The sequence below is a fragment of the Teleopsis dalmanni genome, chromosome 1 (assembly GCF_002237135.1).
Source record: "Teleopsis dalmanni isolate 2A chromosome 1, ASM223713v2, whole genome shotgun sequence".
In the NCBI taxonomy this organism is placed as follows: domain Eukaryota; kingdom Metazoa; phylum Arthropoda; class Insecta; order Diptera; family Diopsidae; genus Teleopsis; species Teleopsis dalmanni.
The window spans coordinates 37,546,955-37,569,980 of record NC_051846.1 but is presented as its reverse complement, the minus strand read 5'-3'; the positions used below and the strand labels follow the sequence as shown (position 1 = coordinate 37,569,980).

General features: G+C 28.1%; 1 protein-coding gene and 1 long non-coding RNA gene across 2 annotated transcripts in view; one reads left to right on the top strand and one right to left on the bottom strand.

The window, feature by feature from the left end:
• The first annotated feature begins 2,102 nt into the window (after positions 1-2,102).
• Positions 2,103-23,026, top strand: part of LOC119668140 — a 59,392-nt gene continuing 38,468 nt past the window's right edge. The window contains exon 1 of the long non-coding RNA XR_005251463.1: positions 2,103-2,188. This is a non-coding gene — a long non-coding RNA (uncharacterized LOC119668140). The remainder of the gene's footprint in view (positions 2,189-23,026) is intronic.
• LOC119668139 (putative cyclin-dependent serine/threonine-protein kinase DDB_G0272797/DDB_G0274007) overlaps positions 7,617-23,026 on the bottom strand; it is a 43,612-nt gene continuing 28,202 nt past the window's right edge. Inside the window, exons 3-6 of the mRNA XM_038077545.1 lie at positions 10,425-10,988; positions 9,273-9,726; positions 9,014-9,141; positions 7,617-8,027 (exon numbers count right to left, since the gene is read on the bottom strand). Coding sequence (XP_037933473.1) covers positions 7,938-8,027; positions 9,014-9,141; positions 9,273-9,726; positions 10,425-10,988 — 1,236 coding nt within the window. The 3' untranslated portion in view covers positions 7,617-7,937. The remainder of the gene's footprint in view (positions 8,028-9,013; positions 9,142-9,272; positions 9,727-10,424; positions 10,989-23,026) is intronic.

Below are 23,026 nucleotides of genomic sequence, written 5' to 3'. Positions count from 1 at the left end.
ATATATAAATACTAAATGCTTTAGAAAATTTATAACACAAAAAAAAAAACAATCCAAAAGAAATTACATATTAATCTATTGAAAGTCGTAAACTGTTAACACCGACATGGAATTGCATTTATCATAAACAAATTACAAATTATATTGTTTTATCTTATATGATTTTAAGTGAAACTATGCGACACTTGTTTAATGAACAAGTTACTCTTTAAATTTTAAGTGCCACATTAATCATACTTCGTTACTATCTTCAGCTATTTATGAAAAAAATGTATAATTATTAAATTTGATTTAATATAATGATAAGTTTTAGTTATGTGAAAATTATGTAGCTTCCGAGCCATTTATGTAAATTTCATTTAATTTAGAAAAAAAAATGACTCATGAATTTTATTGACTGATTTCAATTCACGAATTATGAAATGCATTCATACATAATTACATAAATTTTCATCATGTCCAACATGTAGAAATTATAATCCAGTTAAGAATATAATTAAAATTACTTAATAATACGCAATTGGTTAATAAAGCATATTAAACGAAAATCATACATTTAATAAATATTCGGTGTAGTTTATAGTATCTATTATTTGATGTATGATAGATAAAGAGAATAATCAAATTGTCTCACAAATAAATAGAAAATAAATAATACGCGTAATTCTATTATTTTTAAACCTGCTAAATGATCGTTTATATACATGAAGAAGTTTATCTGCTTTTGGAATAAAAGCTAAAAATATTAATTAATCGTCGAAGCATATATTTTGATAACCAACGTTGTACAAAACAAACGACTCTTAAATTTTGAAATTTGACCAATTAATTGCAGTTCTTTCTACAATGTAATAACGTATCGTCATTTACATACAAACTATAAATTAAATAAGAAATGTATTAAAGTGGAGAGAGTATAAAATAAACCATATACGATAGAAATACTGCAAAGAGCTCAAGCAAACATTCTAAGAATGATAACTAGTGCACCCTGGTATATCAGCAATGAAAACATACATTTCCATGTGGAAATGCCGATGGTTAAAGTAGAGTTCGAGAGAATAAGGCAAAAATACGATTTAAATTACCGCTGCTCTATGGGTTAGAGCACCCGGTTGAATAATGGCAAGTTCATGTTGTGTAAAATAATAAATGGCAACATTCTTCCTTCGTATTGTTCATAGCCATATCGACACTGTTACGGACCGATCTCAGCGTTCGCCCAACATTTGGATCTGGCACCTAGATCTTGAATTACCATATTTCGTTTAAGTTGGGACATCGGCAGTGAAAACCCATTTGCTATTAATTACACTCTAAAACAATACCCCTTTTCTGATTTGCAAGTAGGAATTTCAAACTTAATACAGATGAGACTAGTGATTTTTACAATCAATCAATAAATACGGAGAGAGAAAATAGTATTTTGCAGTTTTGTGATTGCAGTTTGTCAAAGAAGGGATGCATTGCCGAGGATTTTAAATGCTTAGATCGAGACAGTATGATATCATGATTATCATATATTTGTCCATAGGTTAATAGTTATTTAATTTCAGTTTGAAACCTCTATAAATTTTTGACTAACTCAAGCTTGTCACTAAAGATTTGAAGATTCAAGAGTACAGGTTGCAGAGGATGTCTCGCTAAAAAAACTAGGCAAAGATTCCAAAGATATTAACGACAATTCAGATATACCACATATACCACTAAAAGAACATAAATATTCATTTCCATTTAAAGATGTTTCGAAAACGGAAAAGATTGGTAAGATTTAAGTCAAATACATAAGCTACAATAGGCCAAGTTTGAGAAACAGATAATGGATTGTCTTCAGTTTTAGCCAAGCTGAAACAATAAAACTAAGGTTTCTAAGTCCTTAGAGAATAATATCGGGAAATATGATTCGAGACCAAAATCACAAATATAAATACTTATATAAAAGTAATTAAAAAGTAAGTATCGTTTGATAAATAAATCGTTGAAATTATATGTATATTCTAACTAATCTTTTTATAGGTCATTTAACAGCACTTGTATTGAAGTGCCGAAAACATATAAAACCGAAATTCTTTTCACTGCTCATAGTAATGTTGTATTAAAAAACAAGCTTAGCAGATCAGTGATCAGTGCTTAATACGTAAAGATTAATTATGATGACAGGCACAAACATGAATATCTACGATTTCAGGTGAGTGAGAAAAAACTGTAAATGAGTCTCTTTATAAATATGATAAATATTTGCAAAATATACAGCACTCGTAAGAACATAGTATTATCTGTTTTACGAGCAACTCGTAGTAAAGTTCGAGCAAACGAGAGCGTAAGGCAAATTAAGTATTATTTTGTGCTCTTAACATAAAATTTCATACAAAAGCTTTGTGTAATTTATGGTGTAAACAACTGTGGATAAACAAGACAACATTTTTAAGCTTAAATTCAAAAAGTTCAAACGTTTTTTTTTATTTGTTGCTTTTTTTGTAATTTCACATTTTATACATATTCCAATTTAATTCTCATTTAAAGCAACAAAATAAAACAACTGAATGTACATTTTATTAGAAAGTAAATGATTTAAGTAGACTGTATATCATTATGGTATTTTGATAGAAATTTTACGTCCCCTCAGGCGCTCTCTTTAGGCTGAAAATTTGCATGTGTAACCCACTTCTGTATATTAATAGTTAGTCGAAGTTATTATGAGTAGCTCGTGAAACTGATCTTATTTAACCTTTATCAGCGTATAATACAATTATACATACACATAGCCAATAAAGACTGCGTACACCTTGCGAATTGATATTTACATGTAGGGACACTTTTATCCCGTTATCTCAAGAATGAACAAACGAATACAATTTTTGTATTTTGCTATTTAAACTTTAGATTTTAAAGAATGTAAAAATTTTAATTTAAAATATTTATGTTGTGTTTCTTTATTACACATCAAAATTCGTAAGGTGTACGCAGACTTTATTGGCTATGTGTATATACCAATGCATATCCAGTACATTTTAATTCTCAACAACAGCTATTATTTCTTCGTTGGAGAGAGTGAAAGAAAGTGAGAGATAGGCAGAGAGCGAAATAGAGGCAGAGAGAGAGAGAGAGAAAGGCAGAGAATGAGAGAATGTCAGAGAGTGAGATGTAAAGAGTGAGAGACAAAAGGATAGAAAGAGGGGAAGGGAGAGGGAAGCTATATGTGGCAAATAGACACAATGTTTTTTTAGCAACATGAGAATTATCTATATCGATACCTATTGTTTGACAGCTGAGAATGTCAAGCTTCTCTTTTTTGTTTAGTAAACTTTCATTATTTATCATGAAACGTTAAAAAAAATGAATCTGTTCGCGAAGTTCATAGAGTGTATAGTGTTTAGTGATGAAGCTCATTTCTGATTAAATAACTATGTCAATAAGCAAAATTGACATTTATGGAGGAAAGGTAATCCTCAAGTCGCTAACGAGTCATTACATTCATAAAAATTGACTGTTTATTGCGGTTTACACGCTGGGGGCATCATCCGTCCTTATAACGTTCAAAATGATAAAGAAGCTGCGGTTACGGCGAACGCTAGCGAGCCATACTGACTGCATTTTTGTATCCAAATATAAGTCAGTTAAACTTTGACGACATTTGGTTTCAGTTTCCACAAGACTGCTCGACTTGCCATACAGCGCGTTTAACAATCAATTTATTTCGAAATCAATTTGGTGACAACTTTATTTTAAGGAGTGGTCTAGTTAATTGGCCGTGCATTGCTTCGTTCGTGCGAATTAATGTCTCTCAATTACTTTTTATAGGGCTATTCTGTCATTGGTTTATGTCGACAAACCAGCCACTTTTGAAGCATTGGAAGCCAATGTTTGTGTCGCCATTGACGCCATATGGCCATTTCTATTCCAAAAATTAGTCAACAATCGGATTGATCGAATGGACCATGTAAGTCGTAGCCACGGAGGATATATGTAATGGAAATCATATTAAAAAAATTTGTCAAAATGATCAATGGGATCTGAACATTGGTTCAGTACAGCAGAACAATCATTACTTAATATCTGTTAAGTACAATTTAGCAATAGAAATAAATTAACAAATAATTAAGATTGTACTATTCATAGCCAATAAAGGATGTTTAAAAAAAAACAAAAAAAAAATTAACTACCAGATTATAATAAAAAAAATTTCATTCCCACGATATTTCTGTCTTGTATTATCATTTTAAGTTCTCATGTAGCTAAAAAAACACCCAATAGCCGAGAACTCGGTTTCAATTATAATACTCATTTAATTTCATTTTAACATTATTTGAATCAATGCATTTTATTGAATACAAGGAGTAATTCCAACGAACGAATAATGTCAGTTTTTGGGTTTCAAAAATCTGTATGGATAAAACCACTATTGTTTAAAATGCGACTTTATTAACAGCTTCTGAAGAGAAAATGTTAAGAACTAGTCTGAATCCGGCTCGTAAACGTCAAATTGGTGTCCTATCCAGAAAATAAGCTAAAAAGATGTTAACATCAATTTTTTTTGTTTGAAATTCAGTCATATTTTTTTGACTAAATGTTTTCAGCCACTATTACTGCAGCCTTTTGTATTATTATTTATGACATATACTGCTAATTGTTGTAATAATCAGTCTTTAACTTATATTTAGCTTCCTTTACTGTAGGTTTTATAACTCCTCAAACATATTTTTCGTGCCTTATAATTTTCAGCAGACGAAAGAAAAACTACTTTAAAGAGGGAAATATTATTACGACTATTCCAATACTATTGAGATTAAAGTTCGTTGGAATAAGTTTCCTGAAACTCAAATAATACGATTATTTTAATATCGAAAAATTCGTTCTTTCATTTACCTTCCATGAATTTATGAATAAACTAGCGGCACCGCACTTTCTTAAATTAAAAATATATGTGAATATTCGTATATTATACATATATTGGTTTTATTATTATAATAGAGTCATTGTTAAATCAATCTGTGTTTTCCAGTAATCGTTTATTATAACAGATCTCATTTAAATAACAAATTTTACATTTCTTGATAAGATTTTGCTTTATATCAGTTTTCGCAATTAATTAAAGGATTTATTTTTTTAAGTCATATATAAAAGTCACATGAAAGTCATATAAAAGTCAAAGAGATTTTTCACTGAAAACAATTAATATATTATAAATAGTAAAATATAATTCTCATTAAGTATACTTATTTAAAGATTTATAAATATAAAAAAAACAAGTTGCTCAAGTATAGGCGTGTGGCCAGCAGACTTGTCTGCATTTAATTAATGAATAGACTTCCAGAGTATTTTTTTTACTAACAATATGATATCTTCTCCGCTATTGAAAAAATATATTAATGTTTATTATTGCACAGTAAAGTACCATTTAAAATTCAATAAAGTTAAGATACCAAGATTAAGATAGTTTAATTGTATCATATACAGTACTTAAGTAATACATTTGCTTAACTTCAGTTTTCTTGGTTTTGGGTGGACATTCAAACGTACATTTAAATTGTAAAATTTGCTTTTAAGATAACAATTTTGTAAAAAGTTTATACAATGTCCATTTAAAAATTCCTTATTTTTATTTACCATAATCTATTAGATCCTCAAACGTAATTGTCGTAATGTCGTTGGTCTCAAGTAAAAAAATAACCTTTTGTTATAATTTTTTAATTTTATAAGTTCTAATTATTACATCAAAGTACAAGAAAGAGATACACATTCAGAGTACAAAGTATCCGAAATTTTTATTTGAAAAAACTCTTATTAAATATAGCTAATTAGATATAGATAGTCTTAAAGAAGCACATGGGTTTTTTCTTTTGCAATTTTTAGTAAATTAGGAAGGAGATTTATACAAATATAATATATGTATATATACTTTCTCTGTAGAAAGTATATGGTATTTAAATTTTAAAAAGCGATCGTAAAAATTAACATGTTACATATCCCAAAACTACCTAACATAGCCCTGTGTAACAATTTTTTAATAGTTATAGCTATTTCGATAACTCTTGAAGCATTGGAAGCCAATGTTTATGCATCCATTGACGTCATATGGTTACATGTATTGCAAAAAATAGTCAAAATTAGACTAATCGAATGGACTATGTAACTTGTAGCCGCGGCGGATATATGCCAGATTCTAATATCTAACAGATTCTAATAAAAACAATTCATTTCAAAAATATTTCTGTCTTGTATTATCATTTTAAGTTCTTATGAGGTTAAAAAAACATCATATATTTCATTGGTGGCTTTTTAAGTTGTGTGAGCAGGTGCATTGTTTAATAGAAAATGATTTTATATCTTTGTAAATCGTTATTCATTAATTTTTGCATGGAAGTGGTCTAAAAGATGTCATAAGAACAAATGAACAGTACTGCTTACAGCTTCGTCACTGAGACCAAATATGAATCGAAATTTTTATTTATCACTTATTCTCAATCATTTAACTGACATAACTTACTTAACTTAACTGTCATATTTAAAAGCAACTATATAAAAAATAAAACAAGAATTATTTTCGGTTTTTCATCAAGATTATAAACTTTGATTTATTAAATTTTCATGTCGATTTCTAGTTCATTCATACATAAGATACTAATATACGTAAGTTGTAAATAAATAATATATTTCTTTTACTTTGTTGTTCTAAGTAGTTTTTCATATGGATAAGCTTTAAGTTTTTCCAAAAGATTATTTAATAAAATTTTAAACTCAAACTATATAACGGCATCCTCAAAAGTTATATTTATGATATATAAGAAAATAATGTGCAGACATAAACATCTTAAGATATATATGTAAACCAATTATTTAGTTATATTTATTCAAGTATAAAATTGTAAAAAAATATTTAAGATTTACCCTAAAGCTTCGATATGTCACTTAAAGTTTTCTCCTCGTCTTCTGATTGATTGATATATAAAATTTTTAAATATTTAAAAAAATTTTCTATAAATTTGTAGCTTTAAAGTAATATTACTTAAAAATACACATTAATTTTTTAATATATTTATATATTCCTTTAAATTATTTAATAATAGTTCGTTTGAGTAAGCATGCAAAATAAATTAAACAATTTTTAAATAAATAAAATATTCAAGTTTTACATCAAGATTTCGTTAAAATAGCGTTTATTCGTTAAGTTCTGTAATTCATTCAATTGTTAAGAAAAGTAACGTTTGACTACAAACTAATATTTTTGTTTAATAAACAACTTTTTTTAAATAACCATAAATATGTTTTAAATAAATTTAAACAGGGATGTCATACACATTATTGAATAAAACATTTACCATTTAAATTTGATATAAAGTGTGATATATAAAATTTTTAAATCTTTTAAAGAATTTCGCACAAAAATGCAGTCAACGAATTTGCTTGGTCGGTCTCAAAAATATGATGGTAAAATGTCGTGTTATAAGAAGACCACCAAGTAAATTGGTTAAGGCATTTTTGGGACGCATCCTTGACTTAAAATTTCAATTCACATTGCTCAATAAGTACATTGGATAATTTATAAGTTAACTGATTTCATATATCTATATATATAACATAAACGAGGAATACAAAATATGTTTTGATTTTAGGTATTTTTTTTTTTACATTTTTTATGCTAAATTCGGTTAGTACAAATGTTAGTAATTCCATTTAGAAAAACTTTCATTTTGCTTAGCTAAAATGTTAGTACTTGATTTAATCGTTATAAAAATTCTTATATGAATATTTTCAAAAAGTAATAAGTCAAAATTTCGTTTTATATTTTTTTCACATTCAATTTAAATTAAATTTATGTTGGAAGCTGTTCCATAACGCAAACTTGAGTTCACAATTCATTGTTTCATTTTCAATATTCCATTATTAATGTTCCGTGTTCAATGTTCCAAATTCGTGACTTCACATCCATTTTCCATTTAAGCGAACATATGTTGTGTACCTGGTGGCACTTTGTAGCCAGGATAGTAGCAGTTCAATGCATTCTTTTGAAAGAACGATGTGTAATCCTGTAGATTAAAAAAATAAAAATGATAGCATTAACATTTATTTAATTATTATTCTGGAAAGCGGCAAAGCGTCCTATAATCCTATAACAACACTGAATATCTGTCTGATATTCGTCTGATATGAAGATTTGTTATGTGCATTTACATCACATCTCAACGTTTATGAACGTTGAGCAGTTCATAAACTCTCAAAATGATCATATTTACTAAACTGAATGCACTGCCGATAATCTGGAACTACGAATGTTTACTCGAACTAATTTTCCATCTCAAGAAATGATGGATGTTCTCCAATTATTTTCATCGAACCTGGTGTCAAAGTCAATTAATTATTAGGAAAATGTTTTCTTCGTAGACCATAGACGTTCCTACAAGACTCATCGCGGACGCATAAAGTTCATATGAACCAAGAATAGTTAAAAAATCATGTTCTACACTTCATTTCGTCCACACAATGGTTCGCGAATTTAACCATTCCATCTGGGCCATTTTGGAAAGCAAGGTGAGGATTAAAAAATATGCCAGTATGGAAGATATCAGAGATTACATTCGTGAAGTAGACAACTAATTTTTTAACCGTTTGAAGGCCATAGTCAAGGCTAAAGGTGACTTGATCTCAATAGTTACAGACAGAAAAACAGTCCTTATTGAATATTAACTTTAAAACTATAATTTGCTTAGTATTATTAAAGTCAATTTAACCAGTGATAACTAATTTTGAATTAAACAGATGTCCAAACATATACAAAAGTTTAGGACAAAAAATTTTCAATAAAGGTGCCTGAAATTGTCTAATCTTTTAACAGCGTTTGAGAGAGATCTTTTTAATGTGAGTTTAGTAAAAGTGAAACTTTTTTGCCCTTAGGTGTTTTATACTCAAAAAAAAAAGTTAAAGAAATTCTGAGAGAAATCTTCGTTTTTGTAAGAGAAGAAACTTTTTTGACTATAATAATTTTTTATGAATTTTTGTAGAAATTAATACTTACGCGATTAATTCTCCTTGGTCTGCAAACTGGGCCAAGTGCAAGTGCACGACGTTCTTCATTTTCACGTGCTGCGGCCTCTTTGTATTCTGGTGGTGGCCATTTCAAATCTCCACGCATGTTGCTGCCTCCTACAAAATTTTGAAACTCGTTTAGTAGTATTGTGTCTTAGTTAAATAAATTAGTTATACAATATAAGTATAATACTAAAGCACTATGAAATAGCATAGATTAATCGAAAATATAGTTCATTATAGATTACCTCCAAAGCTTACGGCTGCTGGCTGTGAAGTATAAACAGGAGCAGGCACTTGTGAAACCGGTGCCTCTTTACGCAATGTTATTATGCCGGGACTGGCGCCACGATAATCTTGCGGTAATTGTTGTTGTTGTTGATAGTCTGTTTGATCCTGTGAAATTGGTTGTTGGGGCTGTGAATAAGAATTATATTGATTTGGTTGTTGATATTGTTGTGGTTGAGTTTGATAGTTTGATGGAGGCTGATATTGTTGTTGAGGTTGGTATTGAGGTTGTTGCTGTACCCAACTTGGTTGTTGTTGTTGCTGTTGTGGCAACTGCTGCTGGGGTGCTTGATATTGATTAGGTGCTTGATATTGTTGATTAGATGGTGGTTGATATTGTGGAGTTTGATACAGTGGTTGGGATTGTGGTGGTTCTTGGTAGTTATTATAGGTAGGTGCACCGTATTGTTGTTGCTGTGTGTGAGGTTTATACGACATGCATACAAAAGTTCACAGTAATGTATCAGGAACAATTCACAGTACAAATATAGACGTTTTACAAAAACAATAACATAGACAAAGAAAGTTGAAGGAAAATAGAAGAAAATAGACTTTAGATATAAATAATTGTGTATATAAATGTTTTTAAATCAAACATTTAAATTGTTTAGTGTTATTATTTTAATTATGTTGTTAGTGTTAATTTTTTATATGGCATTAGACATCGTTTGAGCGCCTTTGAGCTGCAAAATTAATAAGAAATATATGATAAGCAAATTAAAATTTGTTAAAAAGCAGAAGCATTAATATAGTAAATATATACATAGATTGATTAGATGATATAAATAAAAATGACAGAACTGTACACAGGTTAGTTGCTATATTACAAAAAAAAAAAAATGATACATATTCACTATTACAAATATCCGTTTTGAACAAAATAAATATAATTTGATCAAGAATGCCGGCAGTAGAGTGACATTGTCTAGCTTATTTGGTTCACAAAAAGCTCAAAACATCGTGAACGAAGGTTTATAACTAATACATTTACAGTGGTTGCTAACAAATTTAAACCTATTAAAAGCTTTCCGATAGATTCATTCAAAATGCTTAAAAACTAAAAGCTTTGCTTTGCTGTGCATTCCAAAAGCTGACACAAGCTTTGCCAGTACCTGTGCTGGTTGTTGTTGCGCCGGTGGTTGATAAGTGGGGAAGTTTGGTTCAGAACCTACGGGACATTGAAATTGATGTTGTACTTTTGGCGATGGTGGTTGTATATGCTTCCAACCAGAAGGAGAACTAGGGTCCTGTACGTTATGATAGGGTATGTTATTTTGTTGTTGGTGTGGTTGTTGCTCTTGTGGTTGTAGTGTCGGTGGTGCTACAGGTTCCCGTGATGGTTGACGATTGAATTGTGCTTGACTATATTGAATTGGTTGTTGTGCAGCAGGTTGTTGATATTGTTGTTGGGGTGGTGGTTGATATTGTTGTTGGGGTTGTTGGTATTGTTGTTGGGGTGGTTGATATTGTTGTTGGGGTGGTTGATATTGTTGTTGGGGTGGTTGATATTGTTGTTGGGGTGGTGGTTGATATTGTTGTTGGGGTGGTTGATATTGTTGTTGCTGCTGTTGCTGATTGTATTGTGGCTGCTGGTTTTGTTGTGGATTTTGTTGATATTTAGTAGGATATGGGGAACTTTGACGTGCAGCTGGTTGAACGTTATTATAAATGGGACCCTGTAAAATGATTGGGGACGTAATGCATAAAAGGGTTTGTTATTTTTTCGACGGTTTCGTATTTTGCTTTTTTGTTATGTAATATATTGGTAATTTAAATTAAAAGTAATTAAAAAAGTATTTATGTGTGGAAGTAAATATTAAAAAATAAAGAATCCACATGCAAATATAAATATATCACATATAGTATTATATGATAAGAATTTTTAATAACACTTAGGGCCACGGCAATTTTACGTTTTTTTTGGATATGACCGAAAAAATCAAAATAAACAATAGCAAAAGTGCCAAAGTGATTAACAGCAATAAAATAAGTGGAAAAAAATAAAAAGAAGAAATATGTCAAGGGAATGTTATACAGACAGCATGTGACGAATGATCACGGCAATTTTACCCTTTTTTGGTCATGACCAAAAGTCATGTTATACAAAGAATCATATCACAATTGTTAATTTCTTACTTATACTATTTTTTTGGTACGTTTTTCTGTGCTTATATTTATAAAATTTTAGTGTGAATATGCTTACGTATTGATAGCAAAATACACATAATTATTCTTAAAAGGCTGGAATTCTGACATTTATAACAGAACAACATTGTCTTGACCAATAAAAACAACATTTTCAAATTTGACGTGACCATGACCATATATAATATGGTTCTTACTGAAAGACTATGCCAATGTTTTATTGAATTTTAACGAAAAATTGGTTTTATTTCAATATTAATCATATTTGTTTTATATTTTTTTTAATACATGTATATATTACACTATATATATGTGAATTTTTATTTATGTATTTTCAAGTGTTTAATGTTATAATTAAAGTTGTCGGAATTTATAAAAATGTTTTTATTTTAGTTCGCCCTAAAATTATTAGTATACACAAACAACAATAAATTACAAATTTTAGACCGATAGGGTAATATTTAAAAGTCACTCATGGAGCTAAAGAAACTAACTGTTTTTTTTTTCATTTTTCAAATTTGTGTAATCTCAACGCCCGTGTTATGGACCAACAACTCAATCAAATTATTACTACAGAAACCACAGAAATATAAACCTAAATTTGTAAATTTTGCTTGCAATCAGTTTTGCGAGATCCAGACAAATAGGTTTTCAGATGAAACCAACAGTTTAAGGTATTAAATCACTAAATCACTAATTTAAAAATTTATGTCTTGATTTACAGAAGATTTCGTAGTTTTTCCTGTGTCAAAAATTTTGCTTAATCTTTTAATGTTGTAAAGTATTGTGTACTCTTTAGTTAACTTTCTCACTAATATCTTAAATTTAATATCAGATTTGTTATTTGTCTTCAATTGTCATATTTACATGAATATTAATATTTTAACATAATTCTGAATAATATTCACTTTATTGCAAAGAACAATGGCATTCATTTCAGTGAACAATTATTTATCCTTTTTTTTTGTTATAAAATTAAAAAGTATTTTTTATATATATAGAGAAATATATATTTCAATATTTGAAATAAGAGTTCATAAAAAATGAATTTTTGATATAAAGCCTGTTTGATGTCATAAAAAACTAACCGCATACATTTTTTCTCATTTGAGAAATATAAATTCTGTGCAATCCATCCGTTGTCGAGGATTTACATTAAATTAAAGTTAAGCCACGTAGCTTAATTGCGAACGATTAAAATAAAATTGTTGAAAATGTTTTTCAAATATATATATATATATATATATAATATTTATATTTTGCCTTTTGATTTTCGCTATATAAATATATTTGTTAAATTTATACATACATACCTCTTAAACAGAGGTCAAACGGAACGAACTACTCATGGAAAAGAAATTAAATTTAAATATGATTTTAGAGCCACAAAATATATTAAATTAATTACAACTGTATAAGGACAAAAAATACCAAAAAAAATGTGTAATTTATGAATATTTTGCTTATATTTAATATATATGTTTAATTTTTAAAACATTAAAAAAAAGTGAACTTAACCTTAAGCAATGTTTAAATGACCTTCAGTCAGATAGTTATATTACAAATCTTTCATATATATTCCCCATTTACTTAATAAATGGTATATAAATATAGATAATACTTTTTATCTATATTTATTTAATTTTGGTTCTCCATGTACAATTATATGTATAGTAGCCAATTTAAAAACATAATCCAATATTCAGGTGTAATATTATGTGAGAACTGTATTACAAAGAAATAAACTGCCTGCAATTGTCGATTTTATTAAACTAAACTGAAAAACTTCATATACAGGTTAGTTTAAAAATTAATATACTAGTTGCTTTATTGACGGTTTGACAGACAAAAAGACGGATAGATAGAATAACAGATATATAGACAGACAGTTCACTAAACAGATAGACATAACTAAATCGGTATCTAAGTTATGACATTATACTCTACTATCCAAAAGCTACAAGTTGCTCAAAATCAGGCAATCCGAAGGTTTTTCAAAGTGCCATGATACATCAGCACGAATGACATACTAAGAGACCTTAGAATAGATCCGGTCAAAAAATACATAAGGGACAGAACTTTGAAGCTATATGCGAAAACCAACAGGATGCCCTACTTAGCACTATCTAATCTCAGAGTAATTACTAACCGCACGGGGCGGTACGCAGATCTTAGATCAATCATTGTATAATCACGATGATTATGAGGAATACACAAATTAATCAGTGAGATGGATAGGACTCTGCAGAAACCCCCTAGCCATCATAGAGTAAAAGTGTCCAGATGGCACTAACTCGAAAATTTTCTTGCCAACATTTATTAGAGTCCATGCCTTGTCTATTTATTTACGACTGCTTGTTTTCATTTCTTGTTTAGATTTTCTATTTAATCATATTTTAATTTGAGTATTATTAAATGAAAAAAGTTTCATGAAGCTAAGTTGACCCATTTTAATTATTTAAAAACCAAAATGTCCTCATTTTCACCCATGTATTAGTTGTCATAATGAGTATTTATTTACTTTATATTTTTTCCAATATCATCAATGAGTTTAGCTTTAAGTACATTGTGGTGCCTTTCCCCAAAAAAATTATTCTCAATTCGATTTAATAAATTACATTCCAAATTAGCTTCAGTCATAATATTATTTTGCAAATACGATAAATGTTTTTACATTAATTTAATTTTTATGTCGACTATAAAAAAACGGCAATTGTGACAAATTTTATACTTTTTAACCTCTGCGCCTACTGCGCCACTTCCAACAATAAACTTAAACAGCCGCACTAGCAATTGTTGTTAAAATTAACTTAATTTGCAATCGCGTGTGGCATGAAACAATAAAGAGACTAACTCCCTACAACAAAGAGTCAAAAAAAAAAAAAATAAAAAAAAATTGAGAAAAAATTGCGCTAAAAAATTGAAGAAATTATGTGAAAACAAGCAACATTTACACAAAAACCAAAAAATCAAAAAAAAAAAAAAAAAAACACACCAAAGTAAAATTTTGGGGTAAAAAATATATAACAAAATTTAGCCCAATTTACTAAGCCCCGAAAACAATAAGCAACACGCTCTTCGCCTTCGCCGTATGTGAATGCAGGCGCGTTTGTTTTTGCCATAAAAATGATAGCAGCAAACCAAAATGTTAGGCTCGGAAAAGCCTTGTGAAAATTGTGAAAATTTTCTACTTTATTGGTTTCATGAAGTTATAAAATTTAAAAGATAAGCCAAATGCAAATTACTTGTTTGCATTGAGTGCGATAGGCGGTATTCTCGATGCTTTAATATTTTATAAACATTTTAACTCTTTGCTGTGGTCTGGAAGATTGCCTACAAATTGCTTAGTTGAAAAAATCATTTAATCAATATGTGGTATGTTTCATATGAATTTCTGTGTTTTATTAAATTTTTAACAATAATTTCAATATATTCGTATGTTCTTATTCTGCTTAATATTAAAATTTCTATTAATATTTGCTTGTAATACGCAGAGCGAAAAAGCGTGGTGTGTTATTTCGTTGGGAGCAATAATATAATATGGGAGCATGTCACATCAAAAACAAAAAAATAACTGCTCAACATATACTCCCAAATTTCCAAAGACTTGAAAAAGAACTACAAGAATTTAGTATAATACCACCACCGAAAGAAGTTGGAGGGAAGTGAAAGCACCGAAGTTAAATCCTGAGAGCAAAAAGGTTTTATGCAGGACTATTATGATCTAATAGGAAAATTGTTACATATGTTTCTTAATTTACTCATTGAAAAAATTGTATTTATTAAATATTGATTCAGTATTACATATTATCCTTTTATACTACAATTCTTCCAATTATTTATTGCGATTTACTTTAACGCAGAGGTCATTATAAATAAATATGAAAAAAAAATGCAGGATTATTACATAGTTAATGCCCCTTTAAAGTATTAGTACAGTTCGAGTATATTCGAATTCGAACATTTAAATAGAATACTTCAAATTTTCGTAAATGCTCTACATCCGATATTCGAGTAATTTTAACAGCTAATTTGCCTTATGTATACCTTACATATATTCGTTTTAATTTATATAAATAAACATAACACAGCAAATATTTAAATACCACGGTATATGGTGTAAAGAAATATGTCAATAAGTTGCTTTAATCAAAGACGACATTCTGTTACCTTAGACAGATCCACCGAGTAGGAATAGGGGAAGATGTTCTTACCCTTAGTCAGCAACTGAAGCTCTGCCTTACTAAATTAAGTTAATTGTGAAATTAAGTCTAAAATAAAAGGTCATGATGAGGTCTCAATGTTTATAACTGCATTTCCTCAAATTCCCAAGTTAAGCAATAAAAAAACACATAACAGATAAATTTAAACTAATTTCCTATTCGTTATAATATGAGAATATATGAAACTGCGAGTTTGAAACTAGGGAATTCAATTAAAATCCATTTGCTTCGGTAGATGATTCTTTAGTGATATAGCTTAAAAAATATCATGAATTTGTAAATTTTAGACAAGCATTATTTGTGCTTTTTTTTTTAAAAAATTTCTACTATAATGGAGTTGACACATTAAGAAGTTGGATGTGAGAGTTGTTGTTGTTGTAAACCGATGGGATCTGCTTGTGAAGTCCTTTTGTTAGGTGTCGAATAGCACTTGGTCGTCACTGGTGACGAGTCGCAACGTAGACGCGACCAACTGTTGAAACTGATGCGAGAGTTCGTTGTGCTTGCTTCAGATGTTTAAATCTAAGTCTTAGCAGTGAACGACATGCCAGTGATATACTGAAGCATGGGCTTACACTTATAGAAATGGTTATGGGCCCACGATGATAGCAGCTCCAATCTATTGAGCTCAACCAGTTACTGAAGGTCTGAAGACTACAATAAGATTGAATAAAGAAAACCTGTTTAACAAAAAATTATGAAATAAAAAAAGCAAGAGTTTTTGAATACTCTCAAGATTATTTCGAATATGGTATTGATATGATTTTATTTTTTGAATACTCTCAAGAATATTTCGAATATGCTATTGATATGATTGTTACATCAAAGTACTCGATATTAATTGAATAGCTATCTTTTTTCTATTATTTTTGCGCTAGTTTTTATTAATAATGTTTTTAAATAGATAATTGGCTAATTGGTCAATTATACTTTTTAAAAAAATTTAATTTTTAAAAATTTTTCTTATTTAAACCAATACTCGACTATATTCTATAGTACTTGTGTTTCCAAATAAAGCTGTAGTTTATAAGCTCGTTCTAAGCACTTCCTAAGGCATGGGAAGTGCTTTGGTTATTCTAACTAAGTAAAAAGTGACAAAAAAACCTGGAACTTAAACATTAAAAGTTTGTGCACCGCTTCTAATTTGACAGGCACGAGTTCTAAGCCTGACACTTGCAATCCAAATAAATTATACATGAACTATAAATTAATTAAGTAATTCGTATATTTCCTAAGAGCACTGATAATGAGTACTTGGCAATACTCAAAACAGCGTTGTATGGTCAGCCAAATTTCAATAAATAAAATAAATTTTTGTTTCTTTTGTTTTCTTTACTATTCGAATCCGTCAAACTATTAAATAGTTCATTTTCGTCATAAAGACGCATCACAAAATAAAAATTTTTATTTAAATTATTTAGTTTTTATTATTATGTATTATTTTATTAAAAAAATTATAGATTGAAATTATTACCACATTCGTTAGAAAAACTATCACTGCTATATTAATTGGGACTGCTTACAATTTAAATAGCGACCCTCGTAACTGATTTATAACAAATAACAAATTCGATATTCATTATGTTTTCGTTTTCAAATATATTTTTTTGTACACATTTTTTTTGTATATTTCTATTTCTTCATTTATAAAAATACAATATTTTAGGAAAGTATTTGAACAAAAAAAAATTCAATAATCAGTTCATCGAAAAGCGAAAACGTAGTTAATGGTTTTTTGAAAATATAGAGAATATCCGGGCTAATTACAAAAAATGTTGCACCGTGTCCGGTATTCTCCTTTAAAAGTGAAATACAATTTTTTTTTAATACATATATGAAATCATATTTAAAAGCAATAAAAAAAATTGATTTGTTTTTTTTTAATGTTACATTGTCGTGGTACATTTTTTATATCCTTCATACGCGAATATACTCGAAAAGTTGTTTACTTTATCGTATATAAAAATTTGATTAAATATTTTTGGTAAATATTAAAGCCAAAACAAGTACGAAAACATTGCGAAAAATTCGTAAAACCGATACAAAATGTGAAAACAAATAAAATAAAAAAAATTTAACAACTCGTATTAATATTAAAAATGATCAAAATCCATCTATAACAATTTAAATTGCATATTATGAAACTTTATGTATGTGACATAGCATATATGAGTCAGATAAAAAGTATATGGGTTTTTGCATACGAATTCATATACAAACTGTGTCACATAAAACAATCTAAAGGAAGTATATGTGTACAACAAAAAAAAAAGGACAAAGCATTTTATATAAAATACGAAATTTCAAAAATTGGTTTTTACTTAAATAATACCTTGCGGAAGACTGGCATAAAGTATTACGAGTGTATTGACAATAAAGAAGTTTAAACGCCTCGTGACATTTGACTGCGAATGTCATGTAATTTACTTGCAATGAACCGTGAGCTCATAAAAATACAAAACTTCCTTACATACAACAACAATAAAAACAATAATAACAACAGCAGCAACTCCTCGCTGCTAAGCTCACTGCACAGATAAAGAGGACTGCTAAGAAGGAGTACCAGTCAAAGCAGCAACAGTGCAATAATAAAATGACGGTAGCTTAAAACGTCAGGTAGTCGATATGACAATAATTTACAGTAAAACGCTTAAACGTCGTGTGTTCGGACCGAACTCCCCATTTTCCCCATTTTCTTATTTCTTGGTTTAGACGTGCACCTTTGGGTATATGATTGGATGTCTGTCGGAAGGCGTCACACTTTATTATTACAATCATAATTTTCGATCAAGAAAAAATGTATATAATAAAAATTTTGTAATAATAATAACAAAATAATAACAACAATAATCGAATAATGAGACATAAAAGAAAGTATGTGAAGGGAAACTATAAAAGTTATGTATCAAAAACGATTGTACACCAGTTGAAAAGGTGGATTCATAACTCTGCTGCATTCTTCTTTTTTACGAGACCTTTGTTAAAAGTATTGTGAATGTGAAACACACCTAAGACAAATACACCAACGAAGTCTGTAGTCTTCGGAAAGAGAGCACTGAAATAAAATTGCAACTTTGAGGGACATTTTGCTCTGTCTTGAATTTTTTCCATAATAAAAGTGGCTCAGTTTTTTTTTTTTTTCATGAATAATTTTTTTTTATTATTTGCTTTGTAAATAAACATAAAATATTATTTTTATTTTCTGCAATTTATATTGTTATGCTTTGACAATTTCTTTTCCCCCTATTATTGAGGAAAATAATTCCATTGCTTTTACAAGTTTCATTGGCTTTGTATGAAGTGTCGAGCGAAAGTGTTGCCAATTTTTATGCACAAGTCGCTCGGCGGAAGTGTTCAGACAGTAGAAAAAATAAAAATATAAAAAAATAGAAAAAAATATAAAAAAATATAAAAAATAGAAAAAAATGCTAAAAGTTTTTAATAGTAACAATGAAGTGCAAAAGTTTGGGAAGTTATTATAATACAAAAATGCATTTCACGTTTTCGGAAAACATATTTTTAGGGCTGAGTGGATAAACTACGTTCTTGACAGGCATGAATTTCATATTCGACAATTGCAATTTATTGCATGAAGAAAACTAATAAAATTATCCTCATTTTTGGTTTATATAAATATAATGTAAATAAAATTCAATACATTGTTGAATTATCTAGAAATATTTTATATAGTTTATATAAAGAGTTATCCATTTCATGGTTGTGATTTGGCAACACAGTTTAAGTGACATACGCTACACGCAAAACCTGTCATCCAAGGTATCACATGTTTAGTTTAAAGTTAACCATTTTGCAAACTAAATCGTTTAACAACCGTTGAACATATTAGTTTGTAAAAATTTACAAGAAGAAATGTAACAATCTTTCGTATCCTTATTTCTTTAGTAATGACATAAATTTTTTGTTTGGAGGATATGTCAACAAAAAAAATTTTCGCTACTAGGTCAGAGAAAATCTGCAAAAACTATGAAAAGCCATGTTTCCACAGAAAGTCACTGTGTGGTGAGGAAGACTACTGCTTTCACAGAAAGTCACTGTGTGGTAAGGCATTGGCTTGGTCTTGTGTTGTGATAGGACCGTAGTTTTTAGAATTGAAGAAGGTGTGACATAAAACGCCAATTCAGTTGCGTGAAATTAAAGATATGAATGTGGAAAATATGTTGTCTCAATAGCTTAGAGGACTGTGACACGACCTACTTTGTCTGACGTGTGTTGACTTTGAAGTGTGAAAGATTTTTAAAATGATTTGAATAGGTTACTAAGATTTTGTGATTTATCACCACTGGAATATTATTTTATTACAAAATCTACTTTATTTAACTTTTTTTATTTATTTTTTGATTTCATTTAATTTCTTCTTTAAAAATGATTTATATACATGCGTAGTGTATTTATTTTATTTCTATTTATAATTTATGTAAATTTAATTTTTGTAGGGATGTTTTATAGTTTTCATAACATTTTTATTTCATATTAATTTTTAGCTTCACATTATTTTTTTATATTTTTACTTTATTTTATATAATATAATAAAAATAGCCAAAAATTAAAAAATTAAAATAAAACAAAAAAAAATAACAAAAAAAAAAAAAATTAAAAAAAATTAAAAAAAAAAATAAAAAAAAAATTAAAAAACAAAGATAAATAAAAAAAAATTAATAAAAATAAAACGAATTTAGAATTTTCATTTCATTTTATTTAATTTTTGTTTTTTAATTTTTATTTATATTTTATTTTCTTTTTATTTATTTTTTGAGCATATTTTCATTTTATTTATATCTTATTTTTGTTTAATTTTTATTTTAACTTTATTTATTGTATTTTTTTGTTTAAATTGTTTCACTTATTTTTTTATATTTCATTTTATTTTATTTTTTTATATTTTTCATGTTTAGATTTATTTTTGTTTTATTTTACTATTAGTTTATTTTAGCTTTATTTATTTGCTTGTTATTTTTATTTTCTTTTTCATTACATTTTATATTTATTCAATTTTATTTAATTTCCGTTTTCATTTAATTTTTAAAATTTTTCCTGTTATGATATTTTTTTATTATTTGTATTTCATTTTTATTTTATATTTCTTAATTATATTATAAATTATTTTGATGTTTTTTTAAAATTTACATTTTGTATATGTTGTGAATGTAAACCTATTATGTTGATTTTATTTTATAATATTTTGTTTTTAAATTAAATTTTTTAGTTTTATTTTTTATTGTATTTTACATTTTACTTTATCATATAGTTTATTTTATTTTTTTATATTATTTTTATTTGATAAAATTTTTTTTTATTATTTACTTTTATTTAATGTTATTATATATTCATATAGTTAGATATTTATTTATTATTTGTTTTTTGTTGTTAAATCGATGAGTGGTAATTCGAATTTTTGCTATCAACTTGAGTCTTAGGGAATTTTGCGTTATAATTCAATTCAGTTGCAAATTAATTGCTTTTCTGTTTGTTCTACCATGTGACTTATGCATTTTGTTCTGAAAAATTTAATATTTTTGCATTTCCTGTGTGTGTCGGAAGTTGTCATTTGTTGCCGGCATATTTTAAATTTTACATACAATAACAACAATAAGTGAAGTTTTTATGCCTTCACGCATGTTTACTGACTGTCGTCATAAATTTACTATGCAATGCACAACTGTGTAGGACAGAGTGGTGAGTGCGTATTGGCACAAAATGTGCGTTTATGCGTAAGTTGCGTGTAAAATTTGTTGCATTCTCGCGGAAGTAAGAATTAAACGAAAAACAAAAATGGATCCAACGTTGAAAGGATCCAACGAACGCAACAAAAATGCTGCAATCTATTTTTTTCAACAAAATAAAATATAAGAGCGAATTTTAATTCAACTTTTAATTTAATATAAAAATTTAAATTTAATGAAACATTCAAATACTAATATTCGCTAGCTTGAAATTGCATAAAGCCAGGCTCTGAGAAGACTTTTCAAGGTATCATGGTACATTACGACGAATGACATCCTCAGGGATCTCAAGATTGATCCGATCAAAAAATACATAAAGGATAGAGCCCTGAAATTATTTATGAAAACTGATAGACTTACCAACACCGTGTTATCAAATCTTAGAATGGTTACAGACGCCTCGGGGAGGTATGCAGATCTGAGGCCAATTATTGCTTAGTCTGATGAAGAGAGCCTTGACAATAATCCAGTTAAGGCGTAGAGAGGAGTTATGGAGAAATCTCGTAGTTAATAGAGAGTAAAACTGCTCAAGTGCACTGACTCAACTAGCCTCAACATAATAATAATAAATTTAATAAAAAAATAAATTTCCTAAATAACAAGCAAACGAAATTATTTCAATTTTTGTTAATTAATTGGTTTTAGTTAACTAATGTAAACTAAAACTTAGCTTTGTTAGCTTTGTTTCTCCATTAAAACGTTTAAATTACACACATTTACATTTCTTTAAAATAAAGTTGTTTTTTTGGTACAACTCCATTTCGGCTTAATATTTACTATGAAATACACACACTTTATCCAAACAAAGTTTTCCTCTATTTGCTTTTTCACGCTTTAAACATTTGCTTTTCTGCAAAATAAAAATCAAAAGTTTTGCGCTTTTCCTAAAACAAACATCAAAAAATTTGATGATATGTAAAATGGAAATAAAAAACTTGTTCACTTTTCATTTTTCCAACTTCAGCAAAACTAATTGCAAATCAAAAAGGCATAAAAACGTTTTTACAGCTGCCAGTCAGAAAATGCTGAGGAGCATCTGCGGTGCTTTAAAAAAAATTTATGTCAATTTTTTTTATTTTTTTTAAATTAAAATTTATTTATTATGTTTCTGCCTAATTTAATACAAAAGGATTTAGTTTTTTGCAGAAACACATATGCACTCTTAAAAGCCACTAAAATGTGAATAACAATTATTTAAGTTTTTATAAAAATTTTTATGTTAGTTTTTATGGCGCCATAGTCATTAACTTTCACATAGAGAGCAATGTCCACTGTAGTGTTAGAAATATTAATTTAATGTATAAACAAATATATCTGTGGTATTTATAGATCTACATCTCTACTCTAAAAGCTTACTATTCCATACGGAAATAATGTGAGATTCCTTTACATCAGTAATAGATAGAAATTTGCCTTTAAATTTTGTATATTATATATATTGAAAGTAATTAGAATTATTCTATTGAACAAAATGTAAAAAATTATTAATCAATTCAATTTCACTATGTCTCCTGTACTGAGTAGATCCAATCGAGTTCACTACAACTATGTAATGTTTTACTGGTATAGCCTTCAGCACTTTTAGCGAATTAAATTTCAAGTCTG